The 19,680-nt window shown below is 44.2% G+C and overlaps 1 protein-coding gene across 2 annotated transcripts in view; it reads right to left on the reverse strand.

Moving 5' to 3' along the window:
* LOC110528483 (disks large-associated protein 4) overlaps positions 1-19,680 on the reverse strand; it is a 210,256-nt gene that overhangs the window by 45,613 nt on the left and 144,963 nt on the right. For both annotated transcript variants that reach the window (XM_036984063.1, XM_036984062.1), the window contains exons 4-7: positions 10,611-11,995; positions 9,640-9,860; positions 4,578-4,740; positions 1,020-1,284 (exon numbers count right to left, since the gene is read on the reverse strand). In XM_036984063.1, coding sequence (XP_036839958.1) covers positions 1,020-1,284; positions 4,578-4,740; positions 9,640-9,860; positions 10,611-11,924 — 1,963 coding nt within the window. In that variant the 5' untranslated portion in view covers positions 11,925-11,995. The remainder of the gene's footprint in view (positions 1-1,019; positions 1,285-4,577; positions 4,741-9,639; positions 9,861-10,610; positions 11,996-19,680) is intronic.

The following is a 19,680-nucleotide window of genomic DNA, read 5'->3' on the forward strand; positions in this document are numbered from 1 at the left end:
TTAAACCGGGTCAAGTGGCGTGGCGAAAACGGTCAACAGCTCCGCGATGTGGAGGCTTTTGACAACAACCAACATTACACACTGTAACCTGCATTGTAGCACGTGGATACAAAATAGCAAAGAAATTCACGATGTCAGTTCTAACGAACCGAGTGTCTATTTCAGCCTCTGTACTTGCTCAGCCAGCCCCCAGTGGCGGAACTAGAGTTTTATACATGGGGTGGCCAGGGGGTGGCCAAGACTACTTCAGGGGATCCATAGACCATGACAGAACATTTGTGTATCTGCATGCCCACCTTCCATCCGTAAGTCTTTGTAGTTCCCTGGGCTGCTGCTGTGGATACAGCTCTTTCTGAACTGTAAGACACTTGAGATGAACTTACCAGCCAGATACAAAGTTATAAAGCTTCTGCAGGAGAGCAAAAAAAGTTAATGTCCATCCCGGACACCCCTCTGGCTCCGCCCCTGCAGCCACCACAAACAAAATGGCCATTGCTAGGTAACTGTCACTAGCCAAGAAGAAATGATTCATGTAGAGTTCTATTGGTTAGGCCTCATTCAAACAGAGAGAGCTCACAGGTATGATTCTATGCACAAACATAACCAATAACCAGGTCAATCTCTGTCAATCTCGACCCATAAGATTACATCACTTTCACAATCCTCTTCTCACAGCATTACAGTTTGCAGCCACAAACCAATAACACAAAACTTAATTCAGGAATTTAATTTAATCAGCGACGGTGTAGGATATGTTGCATAATCCATAATCCAATAATTCACTTTTTTCAAGTTGACATTTCATTAGTCTTATGTACATGGTACCATCCAACGAAATGCTTACTTGCGGGTTCCTTCTCGACAATGCAACAACAATAAGAATCCAGCGAAGTTGCCCATAGGCACAGATCTAGAATCAGCTTAACCTAATACCCAGCTCCCTAATGTAAAGCTCAACCATTAGCAGGTAATAGTGCAAAACTAACCATTGATCAGCATCAGTAGGTAAGCCTACTCACCAGTGCTGGTGCTATAGGTGTGAACAGTAGTGGCGGTGGGCGGCGGTGAATCCGAGTCCACGGAAGCAGTGTCGTCATCCTGTGAGCATCCGGCCTGGATGGCCCGCAGGTAGCTATGGCTACGGGATCGGAAGCACGTGGGCATTGGTAGATCCGGAGGCTCCACCGCCTGGGAATGGGAGTGTGAGAGTGTGTGGGATTCTCGGAACGCCGACTCAGAGCAGCTATCATCGTAGCATTGGCTAATCATCTCCAGGTCCTGCAGCTGGAAGGAGAGAGGCAGGTTGGCACTAGTGGCATAGGTTGGCATCATGGTCTGGGTGGCAATGCTAGAGTGAGAGGACAGCGTTGCATGGCTCCTACTTCAGGCTAGATGTCCAGACTGGGACAGAAATGCATGGTTAGACCCAGGACAAGAGAGGCATGGTCATTAGAACTGGGTTCAAGTAGTATTTAGATTTTTTTTGAATACTTTAACTGTGCTTAATCCGGCTTACCTAGCGTATTGGAAGCAATGGAATAGTCCCAAAAGTGCCAACACTACCCATTGGGTACTTCAGGCAGGCTGAAGAAAACACCCTGAGTTTTTCAAATTTCTAATACTATTTGAACTCAGCCAGGTCTGCCATGGAGAGCATAGCTGACAGTGTCTGTTAGAGGGGTGAGCTAGCTCCACCTGTGTGACAGTTGTGGATACAATCAAATGCAGCCGAAAGGACACATTACAGTATTAAGTCTGGGTGAGAGGAAAGCAAAGTGCAGCAGTTACACTTTGTCCCGACCCCGAATCAACTCCTTATAGCAACTTATAGTCAAAGTCCAAGGTAGTTAACAAGCTACATATTTATTTTTTTTTTTACTGCCAATTAGTTTGTGTCACTTTCATAGTATTAATCAAAGATGTCTTAACTTCTCATAAAAAATAGTAATTTGATTGACTCGCATGAACTTGGTGAGAAATTAGATCAGAGCATCAGTGCAAATGAAGGACTGAGATTTGTCTGAGGGACATGACCAAGTTTACTAAAATGCAAGCCTAACACAGTGTTGGAGTGACAGGAATATAATAAATATGGTACTTGAGTTGTAACTTATGGAGTTGGCTCGGCCTCACGATTTAGTGGTAACAAATCAAAGAGCAGGGAGCAGTGACAGAGAGAGCAAGTGAGAGAAAGAGAGAGATAAAGTGAGAGCATGAGATCTATAACCTGGTCCCAGACCTGTTTTTGCTCCAGTAGTCTTATAGTACTGTATATTTATAACAGCAGCATGTGTCTACTCAATTGCATTGTTGTACTGTTTTGTTTGATATACAGTAAAAATTTCACAGGAAGGCTTTCTGAAATAATGGGGTGTAATAATTAACATTGTACCTTGCAGCTCCAAATAACTCTTTGCCTTAGTTATCTTTGTTTTCTTTATTATTTTGGTTAGGTCAGGGTGTGACATGGGGGATTTATGTATTTACCTGGTCTAGGGGTTTTGTATGTTTATGGGGCTGTTTCTTTTCTAGGTAGTTTTGTATGTCTATGGTTGCCTAGATTGGTTCTCAATTAGAGGAAGCTGTCTAGGGGTTTTGTATGTTTATGGGGCTGTTTCCTTTCTAGGTAAATTTGTATGTCTATGGTTGCCTAGATTGGTTCTTAATTAGAGGCAGCTGTCTGTCGTTGTCTCTGACTGGGAACCATATTTAGGCAGCCATGTTCTTCGGGTATTTTGTGGGTGATTGTCTTCTGTCTTTGTGCCATTGCACCAGATAGGACTGTTTTGGTTTTTGTATTTTGTAGTGCTCTCATGTATGGTCTTGATTAAACATGTTGAACTCTAACCACGCTGCATTTTGGTCCTCCTCTCCTTCAGCGGTAGAAAACCGTTAGACTCTTCTACTAATTTACATGTAAATCAACACACATTTTTGGAATTAAACGTTTTAAATTCCCCAAGATGGGGTCAAAATGCTAAACATGTAAACTCAGCAAAAAAAAGAAACGTCCTCTCACTGTCAACTGCGTTTATTTTCAGCAAACTTAACATGTGTAAATATTTGTATGAACATAAGATTCAACAACTGAGACGGTCAGTTCCACAGTTATAAGTTCCACAGACATGTGACTAACAAAAATGGAATAATGTGTCCCTGAATGAAGAGGGGGTCAAAATCAAAAGTAACAGTCAGTATCTGGTGAGGCCACCAGCTGCATTAAGTACTGCAGTGCATCTCCTCCTCATGGACTGCACCAGATTTGCCAGTTCAGAACCACATGGGAGGAGGGTGTCTTCCCTGTAACGCACAGCGTTGAGATTGCCTGCAATGACAACAAGCTCAGTCCGATGATGCTGTGACACACTGCCCCAGACCATGACGGACCCTCCACCTCCAAATCGATCCCGCTCCAGAGTACAAGCCTCGGTGTAACGCTCATTCCTTCAACGATAAAATTGAATCTCACCCCTGGTGAGACAAAACCGTGACCCTCAGTCCAGCCTCTTGCGGACAGTCTGAGCACTGATGGAGGGATTGTGCGTTCCTGGTGGTGTAACTCGGGCAGTTGTTGTTGCCATCCTGTACCTGTCCCACAGGTGTGATATTCGGATGTACCGATCCTGTGCAGGTGTTGTTACACTTGGTCTGCCACTGCGAGGACGATCATCTGTCCATCCTGTCTCCTTGTAGCGCTATCTTAGACGTCTCACAGTATGGACATTGCAATTTATTTCCCTGGCCACATCTGCAGTCCTCACGCCTCCTTGCAGCATGCATCCTTGCTGCAGGCATGTTAACACAGATGAGCAGGGTCCCTGGGCATCTTTCTTTTGGTGTTTTTCAAAGTCAGTAGAAAGGCCTCTTTAGTGTCCTAAGTTTTCATAACTGTGACCTTAATCGCCTACCATCTGTAAGCTGTTAGTGTCTTAACGACCGTTCCACAGGTGCATGTTCATTAATTATTTGTGGTTCATAGAACAAGCATGGGAAACAGTGTTTAAAACCTTTAAATGAAGATCTGTGAAGTTATTTGAATTTTTACTAATTATCTTTGAAAGACAGGGTCCTGAAAAAGGGACATTTCCTTTTTTGCTGAGTTTACTAATGGACTGTAAAGCCTAGTTTGACAGGCCTTTTGTAAAATGCACACTCTTTATGACCATGGTGACCTTGTCAGTAGAAGGGTAATGGGTCTTCCTGTGTTGGGATTCCAGTGTATACAAAATCTTCTAGAACAGAGTCTACTGAGGTGTAGGAGTGGAGAGTTTATGTGATAGGTCATTCTAAAATGAAAATCTGGTCAATGAAATGGTCTAAAATGCCAGAGTCTGGTGTAGTGGTAACGCTCCCAACGCATAGCATTTGACAACAGGGTTTGAGCCTTGTCTCAGTCACTCTCCTGTCTGTGCCTGCCTACATCTATCTCCCTCTTTCTGTACAGTCCCACTATTCTGACACAAAAAATATATACAAACCTGAAAGGGGATCAGGAGAAGAAAAAAAAAATATTATCCTGAGAAGTTTAAGTCACATGCCAGTTGTACCTCACTACCCCATCCCTGGTGACCTCTGACCTGGCCCATGTAGCTGCTCCTCCCCAGGGTGCTGCAGCCGCCTCCCTGGCTGAAGTCCTCATCGTCCCAGCGGGGGAACAGGGAGCCCCTCACCGGATCCCCCAGACAGTCCAGGTTGTCCAGGCTACGATTGGTAGACAGCTCTCGCAGTGAAGGAAGACAGCTGAAGAGGAGAGGAGCAGGGGAAGAGAGGAGAGGGGGAGGAGAGAAGAGGAGAGGGGGATGAGATCAGAGAGAACGGGAGGAGGGAGAGGAAAGGAGAGGAGAATGGTAGAGTTGATGTGAGGAGGGAAGGGAAGGAGGCAGAGGAGGGTAGAGTTGATTTGAGGAGAGAAGGGGATGAGGGAGAGGAGAGGAGGAGGGTGGAGTTGATGTGAGAGAAGGGGATAAGATCAGAGGAAAGGGGAGGAGGAGAGAAGCAGAGAAAAGAAGAGGAACGGAGATGATAGGGAAGAGGAATTGAGAAAGGTAGAAAGAAGTTCAGGTTAGGTCACTTCTCATCCCTGGTTCCTTTCATTACCTATCAGCATCACTGCTCCCATCATAACACCTGTCAGCATCACTGCCTCCAACAGAACATCTGTCAGCATCGCTGCCACCATTATAACACCTGTCAGCCTCACTGCCCCCATTATAACACCTCTCAGTATCACTGACCCCATTACAACACCTGTCAGCATCACTGCCCCAGTATAACACCTGTCAGCATCACTGCCTCCAACAGAACATCTGTCAGCATCGCTGCCCCATTATAACACCTGTCAGCATCACAGCCCCCATTATAACACCTGTCAGCATCACTGCCCCCCGTTACAACACCTGTCAGCATCACTGCCCCAGTATAACACCTGTCAGCATCACTGCCTCCAACAGAACATCTGTCAGCATCGCTGCCCCATTATAACACCTGTCAGCATCACTGCCCCAGTATAACACCTGTCAGCATCACTGCCTCCAACAGAACATCTGTCAGCATCACTGCCCCAGTATAACACCTGTCAGCATCACTGCCCCATCTTACTAACATCTGTCAACCTCACTGCCCCCATTATAACACCTGTCAGCCTCACTGCCCTCATTATAACACCTCTCAGTATCACTGCCCCATTATAACACTTGTCAGCATCACTGCCCCATTATAACACCTGTCAGCATCACTGCCCCAGTATAACACCTGTCAGTATCACTGCCCCATTATAACACTTGTCAGCATCACTGCCCCATCATACCACCTGTCAGCATCACTGCCCCATCATAACACCTGTCAGCATCACTGCCCCCATCATAACATCTGTCAGCATCACTGCCCCATCATAACACCTGTCAGCATCACTGCCCCCATTAAACACCTGTCAGCATCACTGCCCCATTATAACACCTGTCAGCATCACTGCCCCATTATAACACCTGTCAGCATCACTGCCCCATTATAACACCTGTCAGCATCACTGCCCCCATCATAACACCTGTCAGCATCACTGCCCCATCTTACTAACACCTGTCAGCATCACTGCCCCCATCATATCACCTGTCAGCATCACTGCCCCATTATAACACCTGTGAATAATATATCTCCCATCTCATCTCATTACATTAATATTCCCCATATAGCACCCAAACAATGCAAAGCCAATGATACACAGGTCAAGCATATGTAAAGCCTTGTTCCACGCATCATGGTGCCAACATTAAAGAGCATTAGGGAAAATTATCCAAATTCAGCTCAGAAATACTGAATGGGATTACCAAAAGAGAGCCTATAATTTTTTGGTATTTCCTGGCACACAGTGATAGTGACATGACATTGCACTTGTCATGTGATTGTGATGATCCTTGAGTACAGACAGGGTACCCCTGGCATGGAATGTGCTAAGCTGGGCAATGACACTCCTTTTATGGGGTGGGAGAATTAGCTTGGAGGAAAGGGCTGGTGGTGAGTGGCATGGCGTTGGCACTGACGGAGCATGGGTGAACTGAAGAGGTGGGCAAGACCTGGGGTCTGGGTGACTGACTGATTGATTGGGGACAGCGTCCAATCTGGTGCAAGCGTAAACCTGTCCCCTTGGTGGTGATTGGCTGGCTGCATAGCACTGACCTGCCCAGTTGGTGCAGAGAGGACACACTGTGCAGAGGAGACCACAGTGCTTCCAGCTCCCCCTGCAGCATGGCGTAATCCAGGGCTCTGCTGCTCCTGACAACCAGGGTGGAGCAGACCACGAGGGAGAACAGGGGTGTGGCATTTGTTTTTTTGGCAGGGAGGGGAGCAGGGTTAGAGTTGTTTAGCGTGCAGGTTTGAAATTCATTTAAGTGTTTTTTACTCCATGTTTTTACTTCTTTAAGAAAACCTTCCTGCTGCGTTATTATGGTGTGTGTGTTGTCTCTGTCGACAAAAACATGATTCTATAATGACGTAATTTGATAAAGTGATATTACCAGGCATGTATGCTTATTGCTTCGTGATTTGCTGTCCTCTTGTGGACTGAAATTGTACTGTATTCCTTTTGCCTTTAGACTTCCTCATTTTGTGGTGGCAATCTGAACCAAATAATAGCCAGCCACTCTAAACTCCCCAATGGAATTACATTTGTGCCAAATTAGGTTTAAGATCTTATTGGGCCAAATTTACTTCAATTACAGCCCTGACCACAGAGAACCCGGAGAACACAACAAATGTCTTTGTTTGAGCAAATCAACAGAGACGTTAAAAACAAAACACAGCAGCTTGCTCATTGGTGCTCCCACTCTCTGCCACTATTCATCCAAATGGGGGTTCATTTTCTTTGTCATTATGTGAAAATTAATAGGATACCAAATGCATTGTGTCCCTCTGTGTCTAGCCCAGTCTGTGTCTGCCTGCTTCAGAAAGAGATGTCATCTAGAGACAACGTGCTAGAAACCTCAGTGAGTCAGTGTGAGATGATGAGACTATAGCTTAGTTTGTGGTGACTCACTGTCTGTCTGAGCAGAAGCTGAAGGCGGCATCGTGTTTGTGATGTTGCGGAAACGCTACGGTATGAGGAGTCTATCATTTCAGGCCAAGCCGTTACGTTGTGGGAACGTTTAATAAATGAAGGATGAGGAAACCGTAATCGGAGCTCTGGCATGTGTAGGGGGTGGGAGTCTGACAGTGCTTAATCCCACGCTTGAGTGAGCACAGCTTGTCTGACTGTGTGTGTTTGCTATAGTCTCTTTTAGTTTGCCTGTTAACTGGAATGCCAAGAGCTGGAAGCCTGACCATCTCCTTTCTCCTCGTTACACCTCCGTTTGAAATGGTGCCATGGGCCATGTGTGTGTGGTTAGTCTGTGTGTGTATGTGTGTACATGTATGGATTTGAGAGAGAAAGAGAGAGTGGGCATGAGGATTTGTGTGTGTTTTTGCTTGCGTGTTTGAAATGCATAATAATTATTGTTGTTAGTCTAGGTTCCTTTCCACCTGAGTGTTTTACCAAGTCATACAGTGCATTCGGAAAGTATTCAGGCACCTTGACCTTATCCATTTTTTTTAAGGTTACAGCCTTATTCTACAAATAGATCATTTTTTAAATTCGATTTTTGAATGACAAAGCAAAAACAGGTTTTTAGAAATGTTTGCAAATGTATAAAAAAAACTTAAATGACACATTTACACAAGTATTCAGACCTTTTACTCAGTACTTTTTTCAGGTCTCTCCAGAGATGTTTGATTTGGTTCAAGTCTGGCTGTGTCCTTAGGGTCATCGTCCTGTTGGAAGGTGAACCTTCACCCCAGTATGAGGTCCTGAGGTTTTCATCAAGGACCTCTCTGTACTTTGCTTTGTTCATCTTTCCCTCAATCCCAGTCCCTGCTCCTGAAAAACATCCACACAGCATGATGCTGCCACCACCCTGCTTCACCGTAGGGATGGTGCCAGGTTTCCTCCAGACGTGACGCTTGGCATTCAGGCCAAAGAGTTCAATCTTGGTTTCATCAGACCACAGAATCTTGTTTCTCATGGTCTGAGATTCCTTTAGGTGCCTTTTGGAAAACTCCAAGCGGGCTGTCATGTGCCTTTTGCTGAGGGGCTTCTGTCTGGCCTGATTGGTGGAGTGCTGCAGAGATGGTTGTCCTTCTGGACGGTTCTCCCATCTCCAGAGAGGAACTCTGGAGATCTGTCATAGTGACCATTGGGTTCTTGGTCACCTTCCTGACCAAGACACTTCACCCCTGATTGCTTAGTTTGCCCGGGCAGCAAGCTCTAAGAGTCTTAGTGGTTCCAAACTTCTTCCATTTAAGAATGATAGAGGCCACAGTGTTCTTGGGGACCTTCAATGCTGAATACATTTATTGATGCCCTTCCAAAGATCTGTGCCTCGACACAATCTTGTCTCGGAGCTCTACGGACAATCCCTTCGACCTTGTGACTTCTTGCTCTGACATACACTATCAACTGTGGGACCTTATATAAACAGGTGTGTGCCTTTCCAAATCATGTCCAATCAATTGAATTTACCACAGGTGGACTCCAATCAAGTTGTAGAAATGTCTCAAGGATGATCAATAGAAATAGGATGGACCTGAGCTCAGTTTCGAGTCTAGTAGCAAAGGGTCTGAATACTTATGTACATAAGGTATTATTATTATTATTTTTATAAATTTGCAAACATTTCTAAAAACCTGTATTAAAGATTCCATGGCACTTATCGTAAGAGTAGGGGTGTTAACCCCGGTGTCCTGGCTAAATTCCCAATCTGGCCCTCAAACCATCACGGTCACCTAATAATCCCCAGTTTACAATTGGTTCATTCATCCCCCTCCTCTCCCCTGTAACTATTCCCCAGATCGTTGCTGCAAATGAGAATGTGTTCTCAGTCAACTTACCTGGAAAAATAACGGATAAATAAATAAATAGATTTGCTTTGTCATTATGGGGCATTGTGTGTAGATTCATGAGGGAAATGTTTTATTTAATCAATTTTAGAATAAGTCTATAACATAACAAAATGTGGAAAAAGTCAAGGGGTCTGAATACTTTCCGAATGCACTGTATGTCATTATGCTTACATGTCCATTGTCCATGCTATGAAACTTTGGCACTGAGCTTACTTGCGTGGCGGTAGCTGGTCGCTCAGAGACTGCTGGGTGGCCCTGAGGTAACTCTGACGGCGGGCGGCCATTTTGGGCGAGGGCTTGGGGCTGCCGTCCGAGTCGTCGCTGTCCTCTAGGTCACCCATGGCCTTCACGTAGCTGCCGCTCCGCATGCGCCGACATGGGATCTCATTGGCTCCTCCTCCTCCGCTGCGGCCCAGCGTGCTACTCCAGTCCCCCTGCAAGAAGCAGCAACCCAGATATGTTTTTCTATATGACATTTTATCCTTATGCCATTTATATTGACATGATTTTGACAGTATAATATTTTTTTTTACATAATGTCATTTGTTTTACAGTATTCACTCTATAATCTACAGTATCTACAGTATGGGCTAAAGAGGATCCAAAATGTATCACTGAGGGACTCACACTCTACTTTTCTTGACCATAGATATGGTTTTATCGATTACACAATAAATAAATACAATTATTTGAGTGCTACGGGGCAGTTACCAACTCCTCCCTGAATATCTTTACTTTCAAACTTGAAAACAAAGTCAAAACAATTCTATAGGTAGACTTGGAACTGACATTTATATAACAGCATGTTAATGTCACATGGAATTGTGTGTGCCATTTACAGTGGTATGTCATAAATGTCAGCACATAAAGTCAGGCTCATAAAAGAAAACATTTGCAGAAATGACCATATTTTAGTTAAATAAACGGAACAAACTGACAGCTGACTGAGACATAGTGGAGGAATAATCAACCTGACACTCAAATGGTCCAACACTTACAGTACTTTTATGTTTTATGTTTTGATCCAAACAGATCTTTGTCAGACCTGACAAACTGTCTTGACAGTAAATATATTTGTATTTAAGTATGCTTTATTCTTTGTCTCCACATTTGTTTTATGTCCAGCACTTCATCCGATATGATGATAACTGTTTGACAACAGAAATTGTTTAAATAATACTCACCTGTCGGCCCACTTGCAGGTAGTGGCAGGCAAGCTCCTGCTGGCACGACTTGGACTTGAGCATGGACCGGTCTAGGGTAGCCGAGTGGCCCTTCTGCAGCACCTGCCTGGGCTGACCCAGGGTCAGCGTCGACCACGAACCTCCCTTTATAAAGTCATTAGTGTTCACTCCCATGCTGATCCCTCCTCCCCCTCCTCCCCCACCTCCGGGTCCTGCCAGCATCTGCTGGTACTTCATGACTTCGTTGCTGCTCTTAGACGAACTAATGGTGTTGTAGCCACTGTGGACCACGTAGCGGCTCTGCTGTCCCTGCTGCTGCTGTAGTGCCCCCTGCTGAGCATCGTAGGTAATACCATGGGTGGTGTGCTGGGTGGCATGGGTGGTTGGGCGTCCCAGCGTCATGGCTATGGGGTTGCGGTAGTTGCTGAGGTCGGCGTTGTCCAGGTCGTCCGAGCTCCAGTAGCCCGACATGTTGGAACGCGGCCGCCGCTTGCCCGTCCCGCCCCCATCTGACTTGGCTCCGCCCCGGTCTTTGCTCTTTGCTCGCCGGTCCCGCTTCCCGCTGTCCTCGGTTCCGGACGAGGTCCCGCCGCTACCGCTACCTGTCCCTGAACGCCCGTTGACGCCCTTGAGGTTGTGACCGTCCATGGACTGTGACTTGGCGAAGAGCTTCTGGACGGAGCACATCAGGTTACGGATGCGCCCGGGGCTGTCGGTGCGCTGCTTGGAGGCGACGGAGAGGGCAGCCGATGTGCTCCGGTGGAACTGCAGTGTGCTGAAGCCGTCACGAGGCCCCCCGGGCAGCTGCTTCTCCAACTGGTCCAACAGGTTGGGCTGCAACTGCCGGTTCATCTTGGCCCCGCCGGAGATAGTAGCCGAACCACTGGTGATCATGGCCCCCCGGCTGCTCTGTAGGCCTCCCATTCCATGCATCCCCATCCCCATCGACATGGAGGTGCCCAGGGTTCCTGTACTTATGCCGCCGATGCTGTCCTCCTGTGGCGGGGAGAAGTCGCTGGGGTCATAATGGGAGTTGTAGTGGACATGGGGGAAGGTGCTGCTGTTGGACAGCTGGTTGTTGAGGGGGAGGGAGTAGTCCAGGGGCAGGGATCCCTGGTTGTGGTGGGCTTCCATACTGGGGTTGTAGTGGCGGGGATCCATGGTGCCGTAGTGGTCCATGCTGGTGGGGCTGAGGAGATAGGGGCTCCGAGGCAGGGTGGAGGCCTGGTGTGAGTACAGGGGCTCCGGGGGGCCCTGGGTGGGGTCGCAGGAGTCAGACAGATGGCGGTTGCGTTTGGCTCCTAACCCTTTCATGGTGGTCAAGAGGGGCCCCCTTCTAGAAGACTCCCCAGCCGGGAAGAGACGACAGGCCTGGAGGATAAGTCCTACAAAAAAAAGAGAGACAGCGAGAGTAGGTTCTGCCCAGACAGACCAAAACGCACCGATGCATGCTGTCATGCTGTACACACAAATATGCACACGAGCGCACCCCTGAAGGCACCATTGTACAATATAATATACACACTTTCAAAAACACGCACGCATGCACACACACCATTTTGATCATACAGTACATAAATGTTCAGGCAAACAAACACACCCATTTATGCTCAGAAACAGACTAGCCCTCTGAGGGCTGTGAAGGAAATATTTAGATCTCAATGAGCCAGCTTCCCACAGCTTTCCATGGTGAACATCAGTGTTGAATCACTGGAAGTGAAATGAAACAATGCAGTTCAGGGGGTTCATTTTAATTTTGTCTTGTGGAAACCAACAAATGTTAGCAGTCATGAACAACTACAGCTATGGCATTGTAGAGTCAATGTTTGTGTGTGTGTGTGTGTGTGTGTGTGTGTGTGTGTGTGTGTGTGTGTGTGTGTGTGTGTGTGTGTGTGTGTGTGTGTGTGTGTGTGTGTGTGTGTGTGTGTGTGTGTGTGTGTGTGAGTGAGACAGAGAGAGAGAGAGAGAAATTCAAAAGGAAATTATCTCAACAGAGGATAATGTCCTCCTGTGTGCTACCTATATCCCACCACTAGAATCCCCATACTTTAATGAAGACAGCTTCTCCATCCTACAGGGGAGATCAACCATTTCCAGGCTCAGGGACATGTACTAGTCTGTGGCGACCTAAACACCAGAACTGGACAAGAACCGGACACCCTCAGCACACAGGGGGACAAATACCTACCTGGAGGTGTCAGCATTCCCTCCCCCATATGCCCCCCTAGACACAACAACGACAACATAACCAACAAAAACGGGTCACAACTCATGCAGCTCTGTCGCATGCTGGGTATGTACATAGTTGATGGTAGGCTTCGAAGGGACACCTATGGTAGGTACACCTATAGCTCATCTACTGGCAGTAGTACTGTAGACTACTTTATCACTGACCTCAACCCAGAGTCTCTTAGAGCGTTCACAATCAGTCCACTGACACCCCTATCAGATCACAACAAAATCACATTTTACTTGAACAGAGCAATACTCAATCATGAGGCATCAAAGCCAAAGGAACTGAATAATATTAAGAAATGCTATAGATGGAAGGAATGTAGTGTGGAAACCTACCAAAAAACTATTAGGCAAATCCCTTTTAGACAACTTCCTGGACAATACATTTCACTGTGATAGTGAAGGTGCAAACTTGGCAGTAGAATCATAAACAGTATATTTGACCTCTCAGATTCCCTTTCAAATCTAAAACTGTTAACAACAATGACAAATAGTTTGATGAAGAATGGAAAAACCTAAGAAATAAATTAAGAAACCTATCCAACCAAAAACATAGAGATCCAGAAAACCTGAGCCTACATCTTCAATATGGTGAATCACTAAAACAATACAGAAATAGACTACGGAAAAAGAAGGAATAGCATGTCAGAAATCAGCTCAATGTAATTGAAGAATCCATAGAATCTAACCACTTCTGGGAAAATTGGAACACACTAAACAAACAACAACATGAAGATTTATCTATCCAAAACAGAGATGTATGGATAAACCACATCTCCAATATTTTTGGCTGTATAACAAACAAACATGGGGCATGGGACATACAACAATCTCAGTTCTGTAGATTTTGCTGCGAAGAGACAGAATCAATAGATCATTTATTCTTGTATTTTCCTTATGTAGCTTGTTTCTGGTCACAGGTTTAGGAATGTTTCAAAAATCACAACATTCACTTAAAATGAACCTTACAAATAGCAGTGTTGGGCGATTTGGAAAGCAATAGTCAGTCAATAAATAATATAATACAATATAATACAATGAGAGTGGCTGAGGGGTGGGATTAAAGAGCTGAGGTCTATGGTGATAGGTGGGATGGGCTGAGTATGGCTGAGGGGTGGGATTAAAGAGCTGAGGTCTATGGTGATAGGTGGGATGGGCTGAGTGTGGCTGAGGGGTGGGATTAAAGAGTTTATGTTTGGTAATGTATTATTGTTATGTGACTGCTTTATATAAAAGTATGTAAAATGTACATGTAAAATGTATGAATATGTAGCAAAAAAGCTGTAAAAAAATAAATTAAAAAATAACCAACAGCATAAACAAACTGCCTTCAGAAAGGATTCAGACCTCATGACTTTTTCCACATTTTGTTACATTACAGCCTTATTCTAAAATTGATTAAAAAAAGCTCAGATGCATCCTGTTTCCATTGAATATCCTTGAGATGTTTCTACAACTTGATTGGAGTCCACCTGTGGTAAATTCAATTGATTGGACATGATTTGTAAAGGCACATATCTGTCTCTATAATGTTCTACAGTGCATGTCAGAGCAAAAACCAAGCTATGAGGTCAAAGGAATTTGCCCGTAGAGCTCTGAGACATGGTTGTGTCGAGGTACAGATCTGGGGAAGGGCAAGAAAAAAAATCTACAGCATTGAAGGTCCCAAAGAACACAGTGGCATCCATCATTCTTAAATAGAAGAAGTTTGTAGCCACCAAGACTCTTCCCAGAGCTGGTCACCCTGCCAAACTGAGCAATCGGGGGAGAAGGGCCTTGGTCAGGGAGGTGACCAAGAACCCAATGGTCACTCTGACAGAGCTCTAGAAAGTAAACTCCCTAAATACAGGTGTGCCAAACTTGTAGCGTCATACCCAAGAAGGCTGTAACCGCTGCCAAAGGTGCTGAGTAAACGGTCTGAATACTTATGTAAATGTTATATTTCAGTTTATTTGTATATTTTATTTGCAACAATTTCTAAAAACCTGTTTTTGCTTTGTCATTATGGGGTATTGTGTGTAGATTGATGAGGGGAAAAAAACTATTGAATACATTTTTGAATAAGACTCTAACCTAACAAAATGTGAAAAAAGTCAAGCGTTCTGAATACTTTCCAAAGACACTGTACATGATCAAATACAAATCTTAGAGACAACTATTTAAAACCTCTTAGAGCCAGGTGAGACGCCAGCGTCTCACCTAGCCAACAGGAAATGGAAGTGCGCAACGCCAAATGCTAATAGTACTCGATAAAACTCAAACTTTCATTAAAACACACATGCAGGGTACTGAATTAAAGCTACACTCGTTGTGAATCTAGCCAACATGTCAGATTTTTTAAATGCTTTTCGGCGAAAGCATGAGAAGCTATTATCTGATAGCATGCAACACCCCGAAATACCTGAAGGGGACGTAAACAAAATAATTAGCGTAGCCGGCGCTACACAAAACGCAGAAATAAAATATAAAACATTCATTACCTTTGACTAGCTTCTTTGTTGGCTCTCCTATATGTCCCATAAACATCACAATTGGGTATTTTTTCCGATTAAATCCGTCCATGTATACCCAAAATGTCAATTTATATAGCCCGTCTGATCCAGGAAAAAACAGCTTTCCAAAACGCAACGTCATTTTTTTAAATTAAAAAAGTTGCCTATAAAGTTGCCTATAAAGTTGCCTATAAGTTGCCTATAAGCTTTCCAAAACGCAACGTCATTTTTTTAAATTAAAAAAGTTGCCTATAAATTTGACAAAACACTTCAAACTACTTTTGTAACCCAACTTTAGGTATTTGTAAACGTTAATAATCGATCAAATTGATCACGGGGCGATCTGTATTCAATAGCAGCTACTCTTGAAATCATCGTCCATTGTCTCTCTCCCATAAGCCTCTTCCTGTTTACTGGATGACAGGAAGGGCCTATTTCTCATTCCACCAAGGATTAAATCCAATGAAATTGCCAGTACTGGCGACATCGTGTGGAAGCTGTAGGAACTGTCAACTGGTCGCTATCTATTTTCTCTTGCCATAGACAATTTCAGAGACTGGCGGATGAATATTTTTATTTTTTGTGAACAGGTTTTTCTTGGGATTTTGCTTGCTGTTCACGTTCTGTTATAGTCACAGACATGATTTAACCAGTTTTAGAAACTTCAGAGTGTTTTCTATCCACACATACTAATCATATGCATATACTATATTCCTGGCATGAGTAGCAGGACATTGAAATGTTGCACGATTTTTAACAAAATGTTGAAAAAATTCAAGAGAGCTCTTTGAGACTACAAGAACCCACTGTATTCTCCAAAAACATTGAATAAACTACAGGACAAAATACAAACCCTCCCACCAAAAAGTCCTGTGGTGTTGATGGTATCCTAAATTAAATGATAAAATATACAGACCACAAATTCCAATGGGCTATTCTTAAACTCTTTAACATCCTTTTCAGTTCTGGCATCTTCCCCAATATTTGGAACCAAGGACTGATGACCCCAATCCACAAAAGTGGACACAATTTTGACCCCAATAACTACTGTCATGTATTTACTATCATTAACTGAAGACTTCTAGTTTTATCAAAGATTCTCTGTAATTAGTTATTAGACTGATTAATCATGTAACCGTAATTACTAGGAAGTCGGGGCACCAAGGAAAAATATTCAGATTACAAAGTTATCATTTCCTAAAATAACTTTTCAGATATTTTATCTGATCAATTAGTCTTCGAATTAATGAATTATTTACTTTACCTCACGTTAGTCTCATTTTAAACGTCGTAAATTGTTGGTTATCTGCACAAACCCAGTCTTCACTATGAGTCATCCATACATCAATTGTTTTAAATCATTTATTAATTACTAACTAAGTAATTCACAGAAATGCATAAACAAACAAACAAACAAGGTAAATATGGTTACATGAAATGATAGGAAAATGTGCCCTAGTGGGCTAAACCGGCATGGCGGCTTGTTAGACAAAAGGGGAAGTGGAGGTCGACTAAGAAGTTACTACAGAGTGATAATTATAACAATTGAAATGCTAATCCTTTGCACATGAAAGCTCACTCATTCGGGAACAATTGCAATCAATATATATATATTTACGCTCAGGGTGTCATCTTGATCGTTGGTGAAAAGTTCATGTCTTTTGTAGAATTGTCCGTCTCTCTCCCTTTCTCTCTCGGTTGTGGTTAGAGGGGATTGTTCAGAGTGAAATTTGTTATAGAATGGCTGTTTCGGGAGTTGTCGTTGTTCACGTTCAATGATACCGAATTCCTAGCTGCAGACTAGTAATTCATATCAAAGACTTGTTCTTATTATGTCTGTATCGATAGTCTAAGAGTTTAACCACGTGGTATGGTTAAAAGATTCAGCAATAGTCTACAACCTTTCTCCTACAACTGGAGACAAACATGATCTGCAGCCTTTAGCCATCTCGTAATTGAGGTAAGCTCGGTCTGCTGATAATTTCTTAAAGTTGGGTTTTATTTGGAATGGCAGAAAAGGGGCTGTCCCAGGAGGCCTGACCCTAAGTGGGCTCAGGGGCGGTCCTCTAATTTAGTTCAAATCAAAAGGGAATTGTATTTTTCTTCATTAAACAGTCCAAAATCATATTACACAATTATACAAACAGTATCATTCTCACTCATTCATCTTATACAACAATTAGATAAATTAGGTAAACCTCATATGTGAGGCTATTATATAAACAGCGTTATGGTAATGTGGCCACACCGTCTCCCATGAGCTTCCCCAAGTTGTGACAAACGGACCAGTTCGTAGCTGGATTCTTCACCGATCTTTTATACTTTCTCAGAAACATGAAATGTTTGTACCTCAAGTTATGTGAGGTGGAAGGATTTCCTTTGTTTTCCATGAAAATCTACTCTCTCTATACTGTGTGTCCATGAGGAGATTCTCAGGAATTTACGACGTCTCTCTGACCACAGCAACCTAGTTGAAGGAGGAAAGGGGGAGGCAGGGAGAGGGGGATGGGCTTGCTATACCCAAAGAGGCCAACGTCATGACACTACCATGGTATATGCGTCAACAGCAACCCTAGGAAAATCCTCTGCACTGTCATTAACAGCAGACTCGTACATTTCCTCAGCGAAAACGATGTTCTGAGCAAATGTCAAATTGGCTTTTTACCAAATTACCGTACGACAGACCATATATTCACCCTGCACACCCTAATTGACAAAAAAACAAACCAAAACAAAGGCAAAGTTTTCTCATACTCTTGTTGATTAGACAAATTCCATCTAGACACCATTGCCATAGCGCACACAAAAAAACGATACATACCTCAGCCTAAACATCAGCGACACAGGTATCTTCCACAAAGCTGTGAACGAGCTGAGAGACAAGACAAGAAGAGCCTTCTACGTCATCAAAAGGAACATAAAATTCGACATATCAATTAGGTTCAGGCTAAAAATACTTTAATCAGTTATAAATTGAGAGCCTGCGAGAGCTGGGGCGCAAGATGGCTCAACGACTGATCACATGGTTACGGACCCAGGAACGGAAACGACTACGAGTAGGAACACAGCACATGAGACAACCATAACAGCAGCAGGACACACACTTCAGGCGTGCAGCTGTGGTTGGGAGAGAGTAACATCGGCAATGGGGTTAAGGATCCATCAAGGGAGGAAAAGGTGCTTGGGAGAGCAGAGACAGGGACCTCACATTGACCAGTACTTCTTACGAAGCAGCCAGTCAAATCTGTCGAATGAAGCACAGCGACGGGACGCAAACCAAAGTTCGCAGAGCATCAGCACCCCTGTAACCGAGGAGGATAACACAAGCACAGAAATGCCGGTGGATGAACTCACCCAACCACATAGACCTCTAAAACAGGAAAAGATCAAAGGGCACAGACCGAGTGTGAAGTGGCCCAAAGCTGTTGAAAAGAGAGAGTGGGAAACAATCAACAACGACCTGACAAAAATCTTGGAACAACAGGTAGGAACAGCAGAGAAAAAGCTTGAAAGGATGGGAGACATTATCTACCACTACGGAGAAGAGCGCTTTGGAGTAAACGAAAGGAGAAGTGGCAAGACACCACCCGCACCAGCCAAATCTAGGAGGCAGCAGGAGATCGAGATACTTGTCAGAGAGAGAAGGCAGCTGAGGAAGCAGTGGAAGAAGGCCTCTGATGCAGAGAGAGAAGGTCTCATGCTACTCCAAGCAGACATTAAATGTCGGCTGGCAACCTTGCGAAGAGCGGAAAACTTAAGGAAACTTCGTAGGAAGAAGGAACACTCAAGAACACAGTTCTATAAAAAACCCTTTACGTTTGTCAAAGATCTCTTCGCAAAGGAAAAGTGCGGAATCCTAAAAACTCCAAAGCCTGAACTGGAAGAACATCTGGAAAAGGTCCACCAGGACATGAAAAGGCATGAGCAGATAATCATCCCACATGACATCCCACCTATTCAACCACCAGAATTCAATCTGGACACTGACCCTCCAAAATGGAGGGAAGTAGAGAACGTTGTCCGAAGAGCAAGAGCGGCCTTGGCTCCTGGGCCTAATGGAGTACCATACAAGCTCTACAAGAACGCCCCAGATGTTCTACGCTTTCTTTGGAGGCTCATGAGGATAGTGTGGCAGAAGGAAATAATACCAAAGGCATGGCGAAGGGCTGGTGGTGTGCTAATCCCGAAAGAGAACGATGCGACAGACATCAGTCAATTCCGACCAATCTCCCTTCTCAACGTCGAAGGGAAGATCTTTTTCAGTATAATAGCACAGAGGCTGTCAACTTATCTGGAAAGGAACAAGTACATTGATACATCTGTACAGAAAGCAGGCATTCCTG

The sequence above is a fragment of the Oncorhynchus mykiss genome, chromosome 7 (assembly GCF_013265735.2).
Source record: "Oncorhynchus mykiss isolate Arlee chromosome 7, USDA_OmykA_1.1, whole genome shotgun sequence".
Lineage (NCBI taxonomy): Eukaryota > Metazoa > Chordata > Actinopteri > Salmoniformes > Salmonidae > Oncorhynchus > Oncorhynchus mykiss.